General features: G+C 48.7%; 2 protein-coding genes across 2 annotated transcripts in view; both read right to left on the bottom strand.

The window, feature by feature from the left end:
- Positions 1-14213, bottom strand: part of SRRM4 (serine/arginine repetitive matrix 4) — a 162802-nt gene that overhangs the window by 46899 nt on the left and 101690 nt on the right. The window contains exon 2 of the mRNA XM_079942604.1: positions 1503-1649. Coding sequence (XP_079798730.1) covers positions 1503-1649 — 147 coding nt within the window. The remainder of the gene's footprint in view (positions 1-1502; positions 1650-14213) is intronic.
- The window catches only part of SUDS3 (SDS3 homolog, SIN3A corepressor complex component), a 597049-nt gene continuing 584440 nt past the window's right edge, over positions 1605-14213 (bottom strand). The window contains exon 22 of the mRNA XM_079942615.1: positions 1605-1649. The gene's annotated coding sequence lies outside the window, so the exon portion shown is untranslated. The remainder of the gene's footprint in view (positions 1650-14213) is intronic.

Here is a 14213-nt window from a genome sequence, read left to right as displayed (position 1 = left end):
AAAAAAAAACTGGTAGAAAAAAAAAAGCCCTTGAATCTGGATGGATTTGATGTCTGTGAGGGGGGTAATTAACCCCCTCCCTAAATCCCAAATGCCTTTCCTCTACGTCTTTTCCATGCACCAGTCTCCCGGGTACGCCCTTGAACACAGGGGGGTGGTAGGGCCAGAATAGTGGTTAAGTGCACCACAGTGACATAAGGGGCGGCTAAACACGCAGCAGGTAAGTATGCAGCGGCCACATATACAGTGGTTCACTACACAGTGGTCAGACACACGGAGGGGAAGTATGCAGCCATGAAGAATGCTGGCTCCAGAAACGGACACACTTGGATTTGAACTACTGCTCTATTACTTCCTAGCTGGGCGGCCTCTATGAGTATCACTTTCATCATCTGTAAGATGGGTATAAAACATGAGACCTGTGTCCTAAGTTCGTTACAAAGAACGAGGGAGCTTACTTATGCGATGTGCCCTGGACCAGCACGGAGCAAGTTACAGTAAATGTAGTGTCTATTATTATAATTATTATGATTTTGATTATCACTAGCAATAGGTTTATCATCAATATTGTGGTTTTTACTCACGTCAGAAAGCAGGTCACAGATAGGGGAAGGGAGCAAGGGGCCTGGACACTCTACAATCGAATGGACGACACAGCATCATTTTTAGATTATCATGTCCAGAACCTTCTCTTTCGGCTCCGTGAGACTCCAACTAGCATCTTAAGGTCCTCTTATATACCAGGCTCACTGTCAGAATCTGTGCACACCTGATCTGATTTAATCTTCACTCGACTTTGAGAATTAGATCTCAATATCCCCATTTTATAGTTGTGAAAACTGAGGCTCACACAAGAAAACAAACTTGCCCACGGTCACTCAGTTAGTAAGTGATGGTGTGCAGCTTTGAACACAAGTCCCTACAACACACTAAGTCCCCTTTGGCTGTCTAGGAGTCAATGTTTTGAAAGTATGGAAATTCCCTTCCCCTCCCCTTCTCTCTCCATCTCCTTCAGCCTCTTATGGAAACATTTTTTTTTCTGTTTCCTGGGGAAAATCCTCCAGAACCGATGTTGAACTTCACTTCTTCAAGCTGATAGGATTAACTGTTTCCCCCGCATTGAAATCACGGCTTAACTAACTAAAGCCTGTAGTTAGCCTGGGTAGAGGGCACCCTGGGTGGAGAAGCAGACTTCATCCATGAAAGCTGCTCTGGCTTCCTAAGCCACTGCCTCAGGATTCAGGCTCTTAACTAGAGACCCCTGTTCGTAAGTCTCAGGGGTCTATGAGTCCTCTGAAATGGGACACAGAACTTGGGGAGTATTCTTGGCATTCATAGCTTCCATCTAATTCTCAGATGGGTTTTCATCTGATTTAAGGATCTCAAAGAGGAACTTGCAAAAGCGAGAGAGGAAGAGTGGTCAGAGAGACAAACTTCATTTCTCCAACCTCAAGTTGAACTTCCCTGTTAGATTGAAGAGGGGAGCGGGGGCAGGGTCTCACCTGTGTGCTCTGGCAGGACTGGCCTCCTGGCAGGCTTTGCCTCTCTCCCAGCTGTTGGAGCCCAAGACCTCAGTGGCCAGAGGCTGGCTCAGCTTTTCCGAGGGTCCATCCTGAGCTGGGACCATGGGGCTGCTCTGGGGTTCTGTCCTATAGGGGAGGAAATAAGGAGGCAAAAGTGTTAGGATATGACAGAGATTCTTACTGTTTATCAAACAGTCATAGATGTCAGAATATTTCCAACCTCCCTCGGAGTTAAGTTGGGGCCATATCATCATCAAGGGTCAAGGGTCTCTGAATGGGAGTGATGTGTATTGTTTCCAGTTTGAGGCAGTAAGATCTGTGTGTCATCTCCAGCTCTCTCTCCCTCTGTCACAGTGACTTTGGAGGCCACACATTCCAAAAGGTGAAGCTACTTGATGGAGGAGAGATGCCTGGACCACATCAGACTTTGCATGACAGAAATACGCCTTAGTTAGGTTAAGCCACTGAGGTTTAGGGACTTACTTGTTACTGCAGCACAGCCTAGCCTAACCTGATTGAATCACAGGGAGAGGCTGGAAACCAGCATTTTACTTCCTTCCTCAAGACTTAACTGGAGGCCAAAGCAGTATAGGATTAGTTCAAACTCTCCTTTGCCATTTCGATCCCACTTTTCTGCCTTATCTGTGTATGGCACAGAGACAGCTTCATTTAAACACTATCTTCACGATTTAGTAACTCTAGGTCCTGGGATCAGTCCCTCAACCTCTCTGAGCTGCAGTTTCCTCAACTATAAAATAGGGAATAATATCAGTCCATATATTGTTGAGTTGTTGTGAAGATAAAATGAGATAATACAAGCAAACAGGAAGGCCTAAGAAACATCATTGCCCTTTCCCTTTACTTCTCTGTGAACCAAAGCTCCCATCTGGTGTCCTTAGCAGGTGTGAGCATGCCTACTTGGGACGGCAGTTCCCATGAAGGCCTGAAGTTCTCTTCTCTGCCTCTGAGATGAGGTCCAAATAACACAGGGAAATTACCTGCGTCCCACCTCCTTCTCTGAGTCCCAGAGAGGGAAAGGAAGTTGCTTAGTTACTCAGTCTTTGAAGAAGCTGTCACTCAAGTCTCCTGGCTCCTGTCATTCAGTCAGGAGTCTGAGAACCACAGGTGGCTCTGGCCCCATCCAGTGAGCATCCCAGCCTGCTCACCCTGCCTGCAAATCCCAGGTCAAGCATTGATCAAAGGCATTAGCATTTCTCCTGCACCGAGCTCCTGCAGCCAGCGCATCAAGATTGGTTTTATGACTCAGGATGAATACATTTGATAAGCCCCCTGCTCCTTCGGGCTGCCAGGAGCGCAGGCCAAGCCTGGCCAGTATTGAAGGAAGGGCAGCAAAACACATCCTTCTCTGTCAGTCGCTGATCGGTGCCTCTTTAGAAGCAGAGCTGGGGGATACTTCAAGCCCAGGAAGGATGGAGATTCTAGTCGGGTCCGCCCAGCCCTCCTCACTGCCAACTCCATGCTACCAGAACTCCAGTTTTCCCTGCACCTCCCTGCAGCCCTTCTCCCACGATGAGGGTTCCATTTCCATGCCTGCGTTCCCTTCAGTCTATCTGTGTGGAATGCTGCCCTGGCTCTTTTCAGATAACTCAAAGCTTGCAGTTTCTGCCCAGCCTCCAGCAAGGTTTGCCTCTTGCCACACTTGTCCTAGGCAAGGCTAACCCAGCATTCACTAACGCCTATTCCCTGAGTGCGTGCAGTGTGTCCAGGCCAGTTCTAAGACCGGTGATGCAGTGAACAAGACACAGGTGTTCCCCGAGATTGTGGAGTTTAGATTACAGATGGAAAAGCAGGTAATAAACACACAAGAAAGTAACAATATGGCTTATTTGTTGGTAATAACTTATGGAGAGAATAAATCAGTGGAATGGGGCTAGGAAATGGGAGCAGGTGACTGTTATTTTGTATACAGTAATCAGGGAAGGCCTTTTTTAGGAAGTAACAAGAGAGTGGAGACTTGAAGGATCAGAGACTAACCTTGCAGTTTGTGTTGGTTTTAAAATGTGTTCACAAATTCCTTGACACTCATACCATCAAAAGCTGAATCCTAGAAGATGTGGTATATATACGATGGAATACTACTCAGCCATAAAGAAGAATGAAATAGTGCCTTCTGCAGCAACATGGATGGACCTAGAGATTACCATACTAAGTGAAGTAAGTCAGACAGAGAAAGAGAAATATCATATGATACCACTTATATGTGGAATCTAAAACACCCGATACAAATAAACTTAGTTACAAAACAGAAATAGACTCACAGACATAGAAAACAAACTTACGGTTACCAAAGGGGAAAGCAGGGGGAGGGAAAAATTAGGAGTTTGGGAGTAACAGATACACACTACTATATAGAAAAGAGATAAACAGCAAGGACCTACTGTATGGCACTGGGAACTATACTCAATATTTTGTAATAACCTATTTGGGAAAATAATCTGAAAAAGAATATCTATATATGTGTGTGTGCGTGTGTGTGTGTGTGTACACACACGCACACACACATATGATGGAATCACTTTGCTGTACACCTGAAACTAACACAATATTGTAAGTCAATTATACTTCAAAAAAAAAAAATAAATTTTAAAAAGAGAAAAAAAAAAAAAGCTGGAGCCTAACTTCCCTCCCTGTGAATACTGGATGGGCTAGTGACTCACTTTTAATGAACAGACTGAATTAAAAGTGATGAGATGTGACTTCCAAGACTAGGTCATGAAGGCAACTTCTGCCTCTTCCTCTTGGATTGATCACTTTGAGGGAAGCTGGTCGCCATGTTGTGAGGACACTCAAGCAGCCCTGTGGAGACGCCCATGTGACAGAACTGAGGCCTCCTGCCAACAGCCAGCACTATCAGCCATGTGACTGAGCCACCCTGGAAGTGGGTCCTCCGGCCGCAGTCAAGCCTTCAGATAAGACAGCAGCCGTGGCTGACATCTGACCACCATCTCATGAGAGTGGTGAGTGAGTCAGTCACCCAGTCAAACTCTTGACTCACAGAAACTGCAAAACATAACTGTTTATTGTTGTTTTAAGCCACAAAGATTTGGAGTATTTTGTTGCTCAGTAATATACAACTTCTATACAGGTATCCGCAATCAGTGGAAGTATGTTCTAGGCAGAAGGAATAGCAAGTTCAAAGACACCTGGCATATACAAGGAATAGCAAGCAGGGGTTAGAGTGATAAGAGGACAGATCAGAGATGAGGTCTTTGATGGGACCTAGGAATCTGTATTCTTAAAAAGTTCCTTGGGGGCCTCTGATACTGTGCCAGGTTTAGCAAAGCCTGGGCTACATAGGTCATGGAAGACCTTTGGGTCCCATGCGGCTGAGATGGGTGATGTGGTCTGGCTTACATTTCAGAAGGTTCTCTCCACGGGCTTCGGACACTCAAAGGAAGGGAAGAAAGAGATCGGGAGACTACTGCAATGACTTAGTGATCAGCGAGTTTATCAATGGACGCGTATTGCCCAGCAGAGTCTTGAGTTGGACACACACACAAGAATGGAATTTTGGACTTTCTGGAGCACTACAGGAAACCAAGACACAAATATGTGCCTGAGGCAACCTTGCACTAGGCAGAAACTGAGTCGATGTGAGGAGTTTGGCAGTGAATAAATACATGACAAATAGTGCTGCCATTGGATGGAAGGTCTCAGTGACTTGTGCTAATAGAGGCGTGGGTTATCCCCAGTGCAGGGAAAGCTGGGGGTACTACTGCCAGGCACTGGCGGACAAAGCTTAAGGCAGGGACAGTGCCTCACCCATCGCTGCCAGCAGCAGGGTGGAGAATCAGGGATGGAAACCCTGACAATGGTTTGATGAGCAGAGCGGTATAATGGAGCTGCTGCAGCTTACAGCTTAGCTTGACGCTCCCTGATGTGGTAGTTCTTTTTTTTCCCAATAGCACTGGCTTCCCCTTGCTGGTGTTGGGTACCTCACCTGGGATTATAACACAAACAAAAACAGAATTGATTCTACCAGGCTGACAGGGAGTGGTGAGGGAAAGATGAAAGGAATCCTTCCTAATGTAACATTTAAGATTGTTTAAATGTGTTCTAATACTTTGCTTCTTAGTTTTTTTAAAACTGAAAGAGACTCAGGGATCATGTAGTCCAGGCTCTGCTAAACATGCCACAGTATCAGAGGCCCCTTAAGGAACTTTAAAAAATACAGATTCCTAGGTCCCATCATAGCCATAATAAATCAGAGTTTCCAAGGATGAAACGTGGGAACCTGCAACTTAAAGAAACATCCCAGGTAGTTCACCTTCTACTAGGTCAAGAATAAATCCAAACTGATTACTGGGATTAAAAGGCTCTGAATGACCTGGCCTCTGTCCCTCTAGACCCCATCTCCTACCCCCTCCCCGTCCCTTACTCTGCTTTGGCCACATGGCCTTCTTGCTGCTCCTCAGATGGAACAGGGCCCTTACTCAGAGCCTTTGCTCTTTCTGTTCCCTCCACCTGGTATGCTGTTCCTCCTCCAGCTATCTGCATTGCCGGCTCCTTCTTTTCACTCAAATGTCACCTCCTCGGAGAAGCCCTCCCTTATCCCCTTATGTAATCGTGCTCCTCTCATCACCGGCCACCGTCACAGTGGCTGCTGTGCCTTCCCTCCTTCACAGGACTTGTTACTATTTGAAATGACCATTTTACATGTTTATTTGCTAACCGTTTGTCTTCTGGACTAGAATGTAAGCTTCCTGAGTGTGGGAACTAGTCTCTTCTCTCACCACCGAATCCCCAAGGATCTAGTGCCTGGCATAGACAATGCCTCCTTACTCAGGAAGCATTTGTTGAATGAATGAATTTACAAATCAATTCTGATGACCAATCTCATGTGAGAACCACGGGTCAGATGCAACCTCTCCTCACATATAAAGAAGCAGAGGTCCAGGAAGAAGGACCAGTCTGAGGCCACACAGCACTTCAGTGGACTCAGACCTCAGCCATGGTACCTCCACCCCCGTAGCCCCACCCATCTTCCTTCTTTGCCTCCAGCTTTGCATCTTTGCAGGGCTTTAAGAAAAATTCTGTGTCCCATCCTTGCTGAGGAGTACAGGCAGCTGCCTCGTTTTTTCCACGCAGCTCTTTGATGTTGCATTAAAAAAAATACTTAAAAAGAAGGCGAGCTCTTCAGGGGACGGCTAAAACAGAGAAGTCAAGGGCCAGTGCACTCCACTTCACAGAAGGAGGGAGGGAGGCACAAGTGCTGCATTCCTCAAGGCCTCCCGCTCAGTTCCTGCTAATCAGCGACCTGGAGCTTAGATGCTGCTCTCCGTAGTCATGGCAACCAGCAGATTCACAGCCTGTGATAAGAGGGCTGAACTTTCTGCAAAACTCTCCAAGATGACTGGCTCCCTAGCTGCTTCCCTGCTTCCCCCATCAAAGCTCCTGACTCCAACAAAGTGTTCACTCAGCCGGTTGGGTGCCTCGAGCACTAGTGTGAGTTAAACACCGTTTGGGGAATCAGAGACAAACAGCGGTGGAGGGGAGTGAGGACGCCGGCCCCTGCCCACCTCTGTGCAGAATGAGGAAACTGAGGTCCCAAGAAGAGAGGAGTCTTGCCCAAAGCCCCAGGGCGACCCACGTCAGAGCTTCAGCTTGCACTGTGGCCTTCCGACCCCCAGTCCAGTACTCTTCCCACGTCCTTTGATCAAAACAACAGCTGGCATTTATCAAGCACCTACTCCGTGCCAGACACCGGGCTAAGCCCTTCTCTGCGTCGTCTCATGTAAGCTTCCAGAGAAACCCAGGAGCAGGCATGGCCACCCCCACTGTACAGATGGAGAAATTGAGACCCAGGGGTAGTAAATGGCAAGAGCACCAGAGGCCCTGCTTGTTTATGAGAATCAGCTGAGAAAAAAGGAGAGCAATCTGGAAAACACTTTGAAAATATAAGGAAATAATAAGTGGGGGCATAGGGTGAATGTTAGTAATTTCCCTGTACGACAGGGATTTTTGCCTCATGTGTTTGCCTCTGGCCTGAACCTTACATTCCACAAATAGAAGTGGCACTTGGCCATTAGATTCGGGACATCCCTGACACTTACTTTCCCCGTCCCACTAATAGCTTCTCCTGGGTGTAGAACACTTGCAAATCCAGCGTCTCAACAGATGCTGACAAGGCTCTCGGCAAGGTACTCAGTTTGGTGAACTTATCCCCGTTACTCACACGAAGACACTGAGACCTGGGGAGGCAAAGGAACTTGCTTCCCATCCAAGATTCTTGTTCCACACTTGCATCCAGGGCTGTGAATGATCCGCCCTTGTCCCTGCACTTAGCCAGACACCTACTGTCTCCCCGTTTCAGTAGACAATGAAGGCGCAGACCCCCAGCTCACGAGTCCAGCAGAGAACCCAAGGTTTATCGCTGGGCTGAGCCAGCCCTTGGGGAAGATGGATTTGACTAATTTGTGCCTTGGCTACCGGGGCTTCAGTCTGGGTCCTGTTAATATGCCGGCCTGACGTCTCGGTACCAAGGCCTTTTCAAGGTTAATTAAGCCTGGTTGGGGATCCTCTGAGAGAGCTGTGATTCTTTGAGCTTTGCCATCACGATTGGAAAAAGTGTAGGAGCTTGGGGGAAGATCAGGGATTCCAGACAGCCACCGCGGGAGGCATCATCTGGATGTGGGAGCCACGACGCTCAGCTTAGTAAGAACTGAATGAGAAAGAAAACAAGTTTTATGAGGCTGGCATTTCCCTCATTATTTCATTCATTTATTCAACAGCTGTTTACTGAACGCCTACTTGGTATCAGATTTCAAGGACCCAAAAGTAACTAAAACTTATCTCTGTCCTCAAGGAATTTCCAGCCTGGAAGAGGAACACTGATTCCTCACCTGGGGATTACAATATGGTATAGTCAGTTCTCTGATGGAGAGAAGCTCAGAGAACCATGGAACCACAGAAAGAGCATCTAATCCAGCCTGGGGAACATGGGCAGGTGGCTGTGAAAAGTCTCCTAAAAGATATACGGAAATTGGTCATGTGCAAAGGCCAGGCACCGAGACACAGCAATGGACTTCAAGGAACTGCAGAGGAAGTAGTAAGTTGGAAGAGATAGTTGGGGTGGAGGATGGAAGGTAAGAGTTGAGACTGGCTTATTTCACTTAGCATAATGCCCTCAAGGTCCATCCATGTTGTTACAAATGGCAGGGTTTCCTTCTTTTTATGGCTGAATTCCATTTCACCTATCTATCTATCTATCAGATACATGTATGATATAGATCACATTGTCTTTATCCATGGACACTTAGGTTGTTTCCATGTCTTGGCTACTGTAAATAATGCTGCAATGAATGTGGGAGAGCAGAAAAAAACAGGAGCTGAGACTAAGGAGGTAGTCAGGGCTAGATTCTTCAGGGCCAAGTGCACAGGTGCTTCTCACACCTTCACGTGTATGTGAACCACCTGGGGATCTTGATAGAGTGCAGATGCCGATTAAGTAGGTCTGGGTTAGGGCCTGAGCTTCTGCATTTCTAACCAATTCCCAGGTGATGTTATTGCTCCACGGACCATACTTTGAGTAGCCAGGTTGTAGATTTTACAAATGATTTGGACTGATCCAGCTTTCTAGCACCCTCTGTCCTCAGGCAACTGGTGAGAACGGTTTAGTTCAGTTCCCAGGGCTGAGAGCATGTGAGTGTGTGAACATGTGTATTTGTGCGTGGTAAACACTCTTGTATATCAAAAACTGTCCAGTTCCTGGGGCTTCCCTGGTGGCGCAGCGGTTAGGAATCCACCTGCCAATGCAGGGGACACGGGTTTGAGCCCTGGTCCGGGAAGATCCCACATGCCGCGGAGCAACTAAGCCCATGTACCACGACTACTGAGCCTGCGCTCTAGAGCCCGCGAGCCACAACTACTGAAGCCTGCGTGCCTAGAGCCTGTGCTCCGCAACTAGAGAAGCCGCCGCAGTGAGAAGCATGCGCACCGCAATGAAAAGTAGCCCCCGCTCGCCGCAACTAGAGAAAGCCCGCGCACAGCAAGGAAGACCCAACGCAGTCAAAAATAAATAAATAAAATAAATTAAAAAAAAACCCCATCCAGTTCCCAAGTTCAGGTCAAAAGACAAAAGAACCATATGGAGACAAATCAGCTCAGCACTTCTTACCCAGCTCAGCCAGGCAGGTCAGGCCCCCAGCCTGCCTGGGTTTTGAACTCTCATCACAGAACACAAGCCTACTGCCCTGCAATCCACCCCCAGTCCACCCAGTCATTTTGCCCTTCACAGGCTGGCCTGTCGATTGCCTATGTGCCTAGTGAGGGTTCAAAGTGCCAAGAAGGGGACTGAATCAGATTCTTGGTGTTGTCTGACATGAGGGCTGCCCCCAGCTTGGGAGCTGGCTGAATTCCAAAATGTTGTGGTTTCCCACTTGACCACGTTGTGAGGGGTAATCAGGTGACGCTGGGAAAGTGCAGAGGTCCTGCAGTTCTACTGACCTGGCTTCATGCCCTGATTCTACCCAGCTGTGTCACCACAGGAAAAAGGAACACCTCTCGCTCCAGCCCAGGGGCAACTGCAAGACCTTTCTATCAGCTGGAATTGCAGACACAGGGTTTGGATTTCTCCATGGAGGGAAAATTGCTGATTAGATTTTCTTGCCCTGGGAGGGACTGTGCTAGATGAGTCCCTTTTGGACATCATGAAGGCTACTGCTAGAGGAGAGGCCAAGCAAGCAAGATCTGCTGGGAAGAGGGAAGAAGCCCTCAGCCTCATAGGAAACCTTCAGTCCGGAGTAGCAGAAGCCTTGGTTCAAGAGCTGAGAGAGTAACAACTGGTCCCAGGAGGTGCTGTCAGGGACCGTTCACGTATCCTTCCTTCAGCCACTGAGACAACAAATATTTATTAAGCACCTACTATCTGTGGGGCATGTTCTAGGCACTGGAGACACAGCAGAGAATAAGACAGAAAAAACTCTCTACCTGGCGGAGCTTGCATTTTCCTGGGATGGGCAGAGGGGAGAGGAGAGCAGAAAATAAGCAGAACTGCATGAACTGTGGAGCATATTCGAAGGCAAAGAAGGCTATTAAAAAAAAAAAGAAAGAAAGAAAGAAAGAAAGGGAGACGGATAAGGGGAACTGAAAATGCTACCAGGAGGGGAATGTGGTTTTAGACGGTGTGATCAGAGAAGGTTTCACTGAGAAGGGAACATTTGAGTGAGACTTGAAGATGATGAGGGAGTGAGCCTGGAAACGAGCAAAATAGGCAGAGGGCACAGCCAACGCGAAGGCCCTGAAGTTGGAACGTACGAGATACACTGAGGTTGGAAGTGAGTCAGCAAAGGGGACGAGAGGAGGGGGTGATGTCGAAGGGTAAGGGGGGCTCAGATCATGTTCTGGTGGGCGCTGCAGGGCCTTGGCTCTTTCTGAGTGAGGTGAGATGCCGTGGGAGGGTTCTAAGCAGAGGAGCGATGTAATCTGACTCAGGTTTTAAAGGATCTCTTTGGCAGTTTGCTGAGCGTGGATAGCCAGGGAGCTGGGATTAATGCAGGAAGCCCCGTGAGGAGATGACTGCAGCACCCCACAGGAGACGAGGGCCGGGATCGGTGTTATCGCTGGTGCAGTGGTGAGAAGCGGTCGGTTTCCGGACAGATACTGAGGTTGGAATCAACCAAGTTTGCTCACGGGTGACGCCAAGGGTTCTGGTCTGAGCAACGGGGACGATAAGCTGCCGTTGACTGGGCGGGGACAGCTGCAGGTGAGGGGTGTTTTGTAAGGGTTCCCCAGAGCTCAGTTCTGGACATGTTAGTTTTGAGATGCTAATTAGACACCCCCTCGTGGAGATGGCAGGTGGGCAGTTGGATACAGGAGACTGGAGTTCAGAGAAGACATTAGCGCTGGGGAAAAGCCCTTGAGTGATGTTAGCATTTAGATGGTGTTGAAAGCCAGAAGATTGGATCTTCTGGGGAGTAACCAGGAGCACGTGGCTAGAGTGCAGTGGGAAACTGAGGACAAAGGTAAGCTCTGAGGGAGTTGTATCAGCGGAGTTTCAGAATAACAAAATGGCTCGATAGAAGTGTCCCAGCCAGGCGGACTGGCTCTTAAAATATACTAATAAAATGTCTGATTCTTCCAATTCATTCCTTTAGATGCAGTGATTCATTTATTGTTTATGCATTCATTCATCTATTTCTTCATTAGCTATTCATTTATTCACTGATTCATTAATCACTCATTCACTCATCTGCTAAGCATCACTTTACTTCTGGTGGAGGGTCATTTCAAGATGATCCAGACGTCTTTCCCTCAAGAAGCTCACAGTTCAGAGGAAGACAAGGGGTAGGTACATAAGAAACTCTCATGTGGGGTGAAGTGACCCAAGAGAGGAGAAGTCCTGAGTAGAGACAGGGCACCACTGCCTGCAGGAAACAAGACAGGTGGCACAGAGGGGGCTGGGCTGCTTGTCCGGGGAGGGCTGCCAGAGCACAGTGGTTAGATTTCTCACACTGGCCCTGCCTGGGCACTCACCGTGCTCAAAGGCACGACCCTGGGCGAGTCCCTTCACCTCTCTGGTGAAAGCCCCAGTTGTCTGAACCTCACAGGACGGTTGTGAGGGTGAAACGGCACGATGCATGCCCAGCACTTAGTTTCTGGCACACGGCGGCACTTTAAATATCAGGGAGAGATCACATTGTTCACCAGCCCCACTGCTCATTCCGATTCCCCTTCACCAAACAGCTCAAGACAAGGGATTCTGGGAAGGGAAAGGGCAGGGAGGTCAGGGTGCCCTTGAGTGTCCCCGGAGATCCTCCCTACACTGGGACCTTGCTCCCCCCACCAAGCTGAGTGGCTACCCATTCGCTGCTGGGTCCTGGCTTTTCTCTCTCAATAGCCCAGGGATGAATTTATCTCTTCCTGTCTTCCCGGGACAACCAACTGGACCCTTTCATCAGCTGGAACTACAGAGGTGGGGGTGGTGATGAGGGAGGGCATCGGGGAGCGTGGTGCAGTTGGGACTTTGTGTTCCCGTAGACACACACAACACACACGTCCCCCCTTTCTGGGGCTGAGGTTTGGCAGAAAATTCCTAACAAGCAGAGAGTAAGCTACCGCTAAAACCTGCAGAGAGGACAGAGCGGACAAGCCACAAATCTCGATGGCAGGCGGCGAGCAGGCGGCGAGCTCCTGGGGTCTGGGCTCGTTAGTTTTTTTTGTTTGTTTTTTTTTCAGTACGCAGGCCTCTCACCGCTGTGGCCTCTCCCGTTGCGGAGCACAGGCTCCGGACGCGCAGGCTCAGCGGCCATGGCTCACGGGCCCAGCCGCTCCGCGGCATGTGGGATCCTCCCGGACCGGGGCACGAACCCATGTCCCCTGCATCAGCAGGCGGACTCTCAACCACTGCGCCACCAGGGAAGCCCATGGGCTCGTTAGTTTTAAAATAACACAGCAGAGAAGTGAGATAAAGGGCTTCAGCGGGGGAAGCTGTCAGACACCTCACCTTACGCTGTTGGAACCACCCGAGGGGCCCCATGTCTCCTCCTGGGTTTTAGAAACAGAGATTGCAGGCTGGGGCAGTGGCTGTGTTGCCTGATCACAGAGCCAGAACTTGTCAGAGCTAAGCCAGCCCTTGCAACTCTACCCAGGAGAAGCTGAGGTCCAGAGAGGGGCCAGTGCTACATTCCAGGACACTCGGCGAGTTAGGGGCTGAGCAGGGACCGCCAATCAGTTCTTCTGCAGCTGTAGCGAAAGCTATTACTCAGATCTTAGTCAGTGTGAGCGTTGCCTACAAATACCGCACAGGCATCCCTTCCAAGAAGGTTATATCCACCCCTGGCGGGTGGCGAGGCATCCCATAGCCAACGACTGACTTGGGGGTACAAACGACCTTCCCCTTGCGGCAAGGTAATACAATTCACACTCTAGAGCTCCCTGTGGGATCAGGCTGAGGCTAGAGTCTAGCTGGAAGTACATCTTTTCTTAGCTTTCTGTACTGCCCTAGCTTGCTTCGTCTCTCCCTTTCTCCTGAGAGCACACCCTCAATAAGTCTGTGCATCCAAATCACTGTCTCAGGCTTAATTTCTTGTGAATTCCATCAAAGACAGACCCAGACCAAGTTTTCCTCTACCAAACCACTAAATGCAAAACAATAGTTAAGTACTGTATTTGTTCAAACAGACATGGGTTTGAAGCTCTGCTTTGCTACTTCCAGGCTATGTTTACCCAGCGGAAGTTACTTAGTATCATTAAACCTTCAATGTTTTCCCAGCTGAGGACGGCAAATGTTCGTGGGTATGTTAATATTACCTGTCTCATAAGACGGCTGTAAAATGTTTAGCACATTTTATGGGGACATAACAAATGCCCAATATATGTTATCGCATGAAGCTATTTGACGTCTTTGACGATGATGGTGATGAGGAAGACGATGGCAGCAGAATGAGCGGACAGGCCGGTCCGGTCACAACTCCACCAATCAGCAGAAAGTTCTCAAAAGGCTCCCCCTCCGAAGTTCCCGCACCAATCATCAGTGAGTTCTCAAATCACACCCTTCCCATTCATCCTCCTGTAGGCTTGGCCCAGAGGCCCCTCCTTTGCCATTGTCATTCTTCCCTGACAAAGGACTTCCTGTGGGAGAGGGATCTCTGGAGAGACCAGTCCTCTGTCTTTACCCGGAAGTGCCCACTTCTGAAGGCCAGCCCAGGCATCCAGCTGTACCACCTGTGG

Source organism: Stenella coeruleoalba (genome assembly GCF_951394435.1).
Source record: "Stenella coeruleoalba genome assembly, chromosome: 14".
Taxonomy (NCBI): Eukaryota; Metazoa; Chordata; class Mammalia; order Artiodactyla; family Delphinidae; genus Stenella; species Stenella coeruleoalba.
The sequence above is the reverse complement of the archived record's forward strand: the minus strand, read 5'-3'. Positions and strand labels throughout refer to the sequence as shown.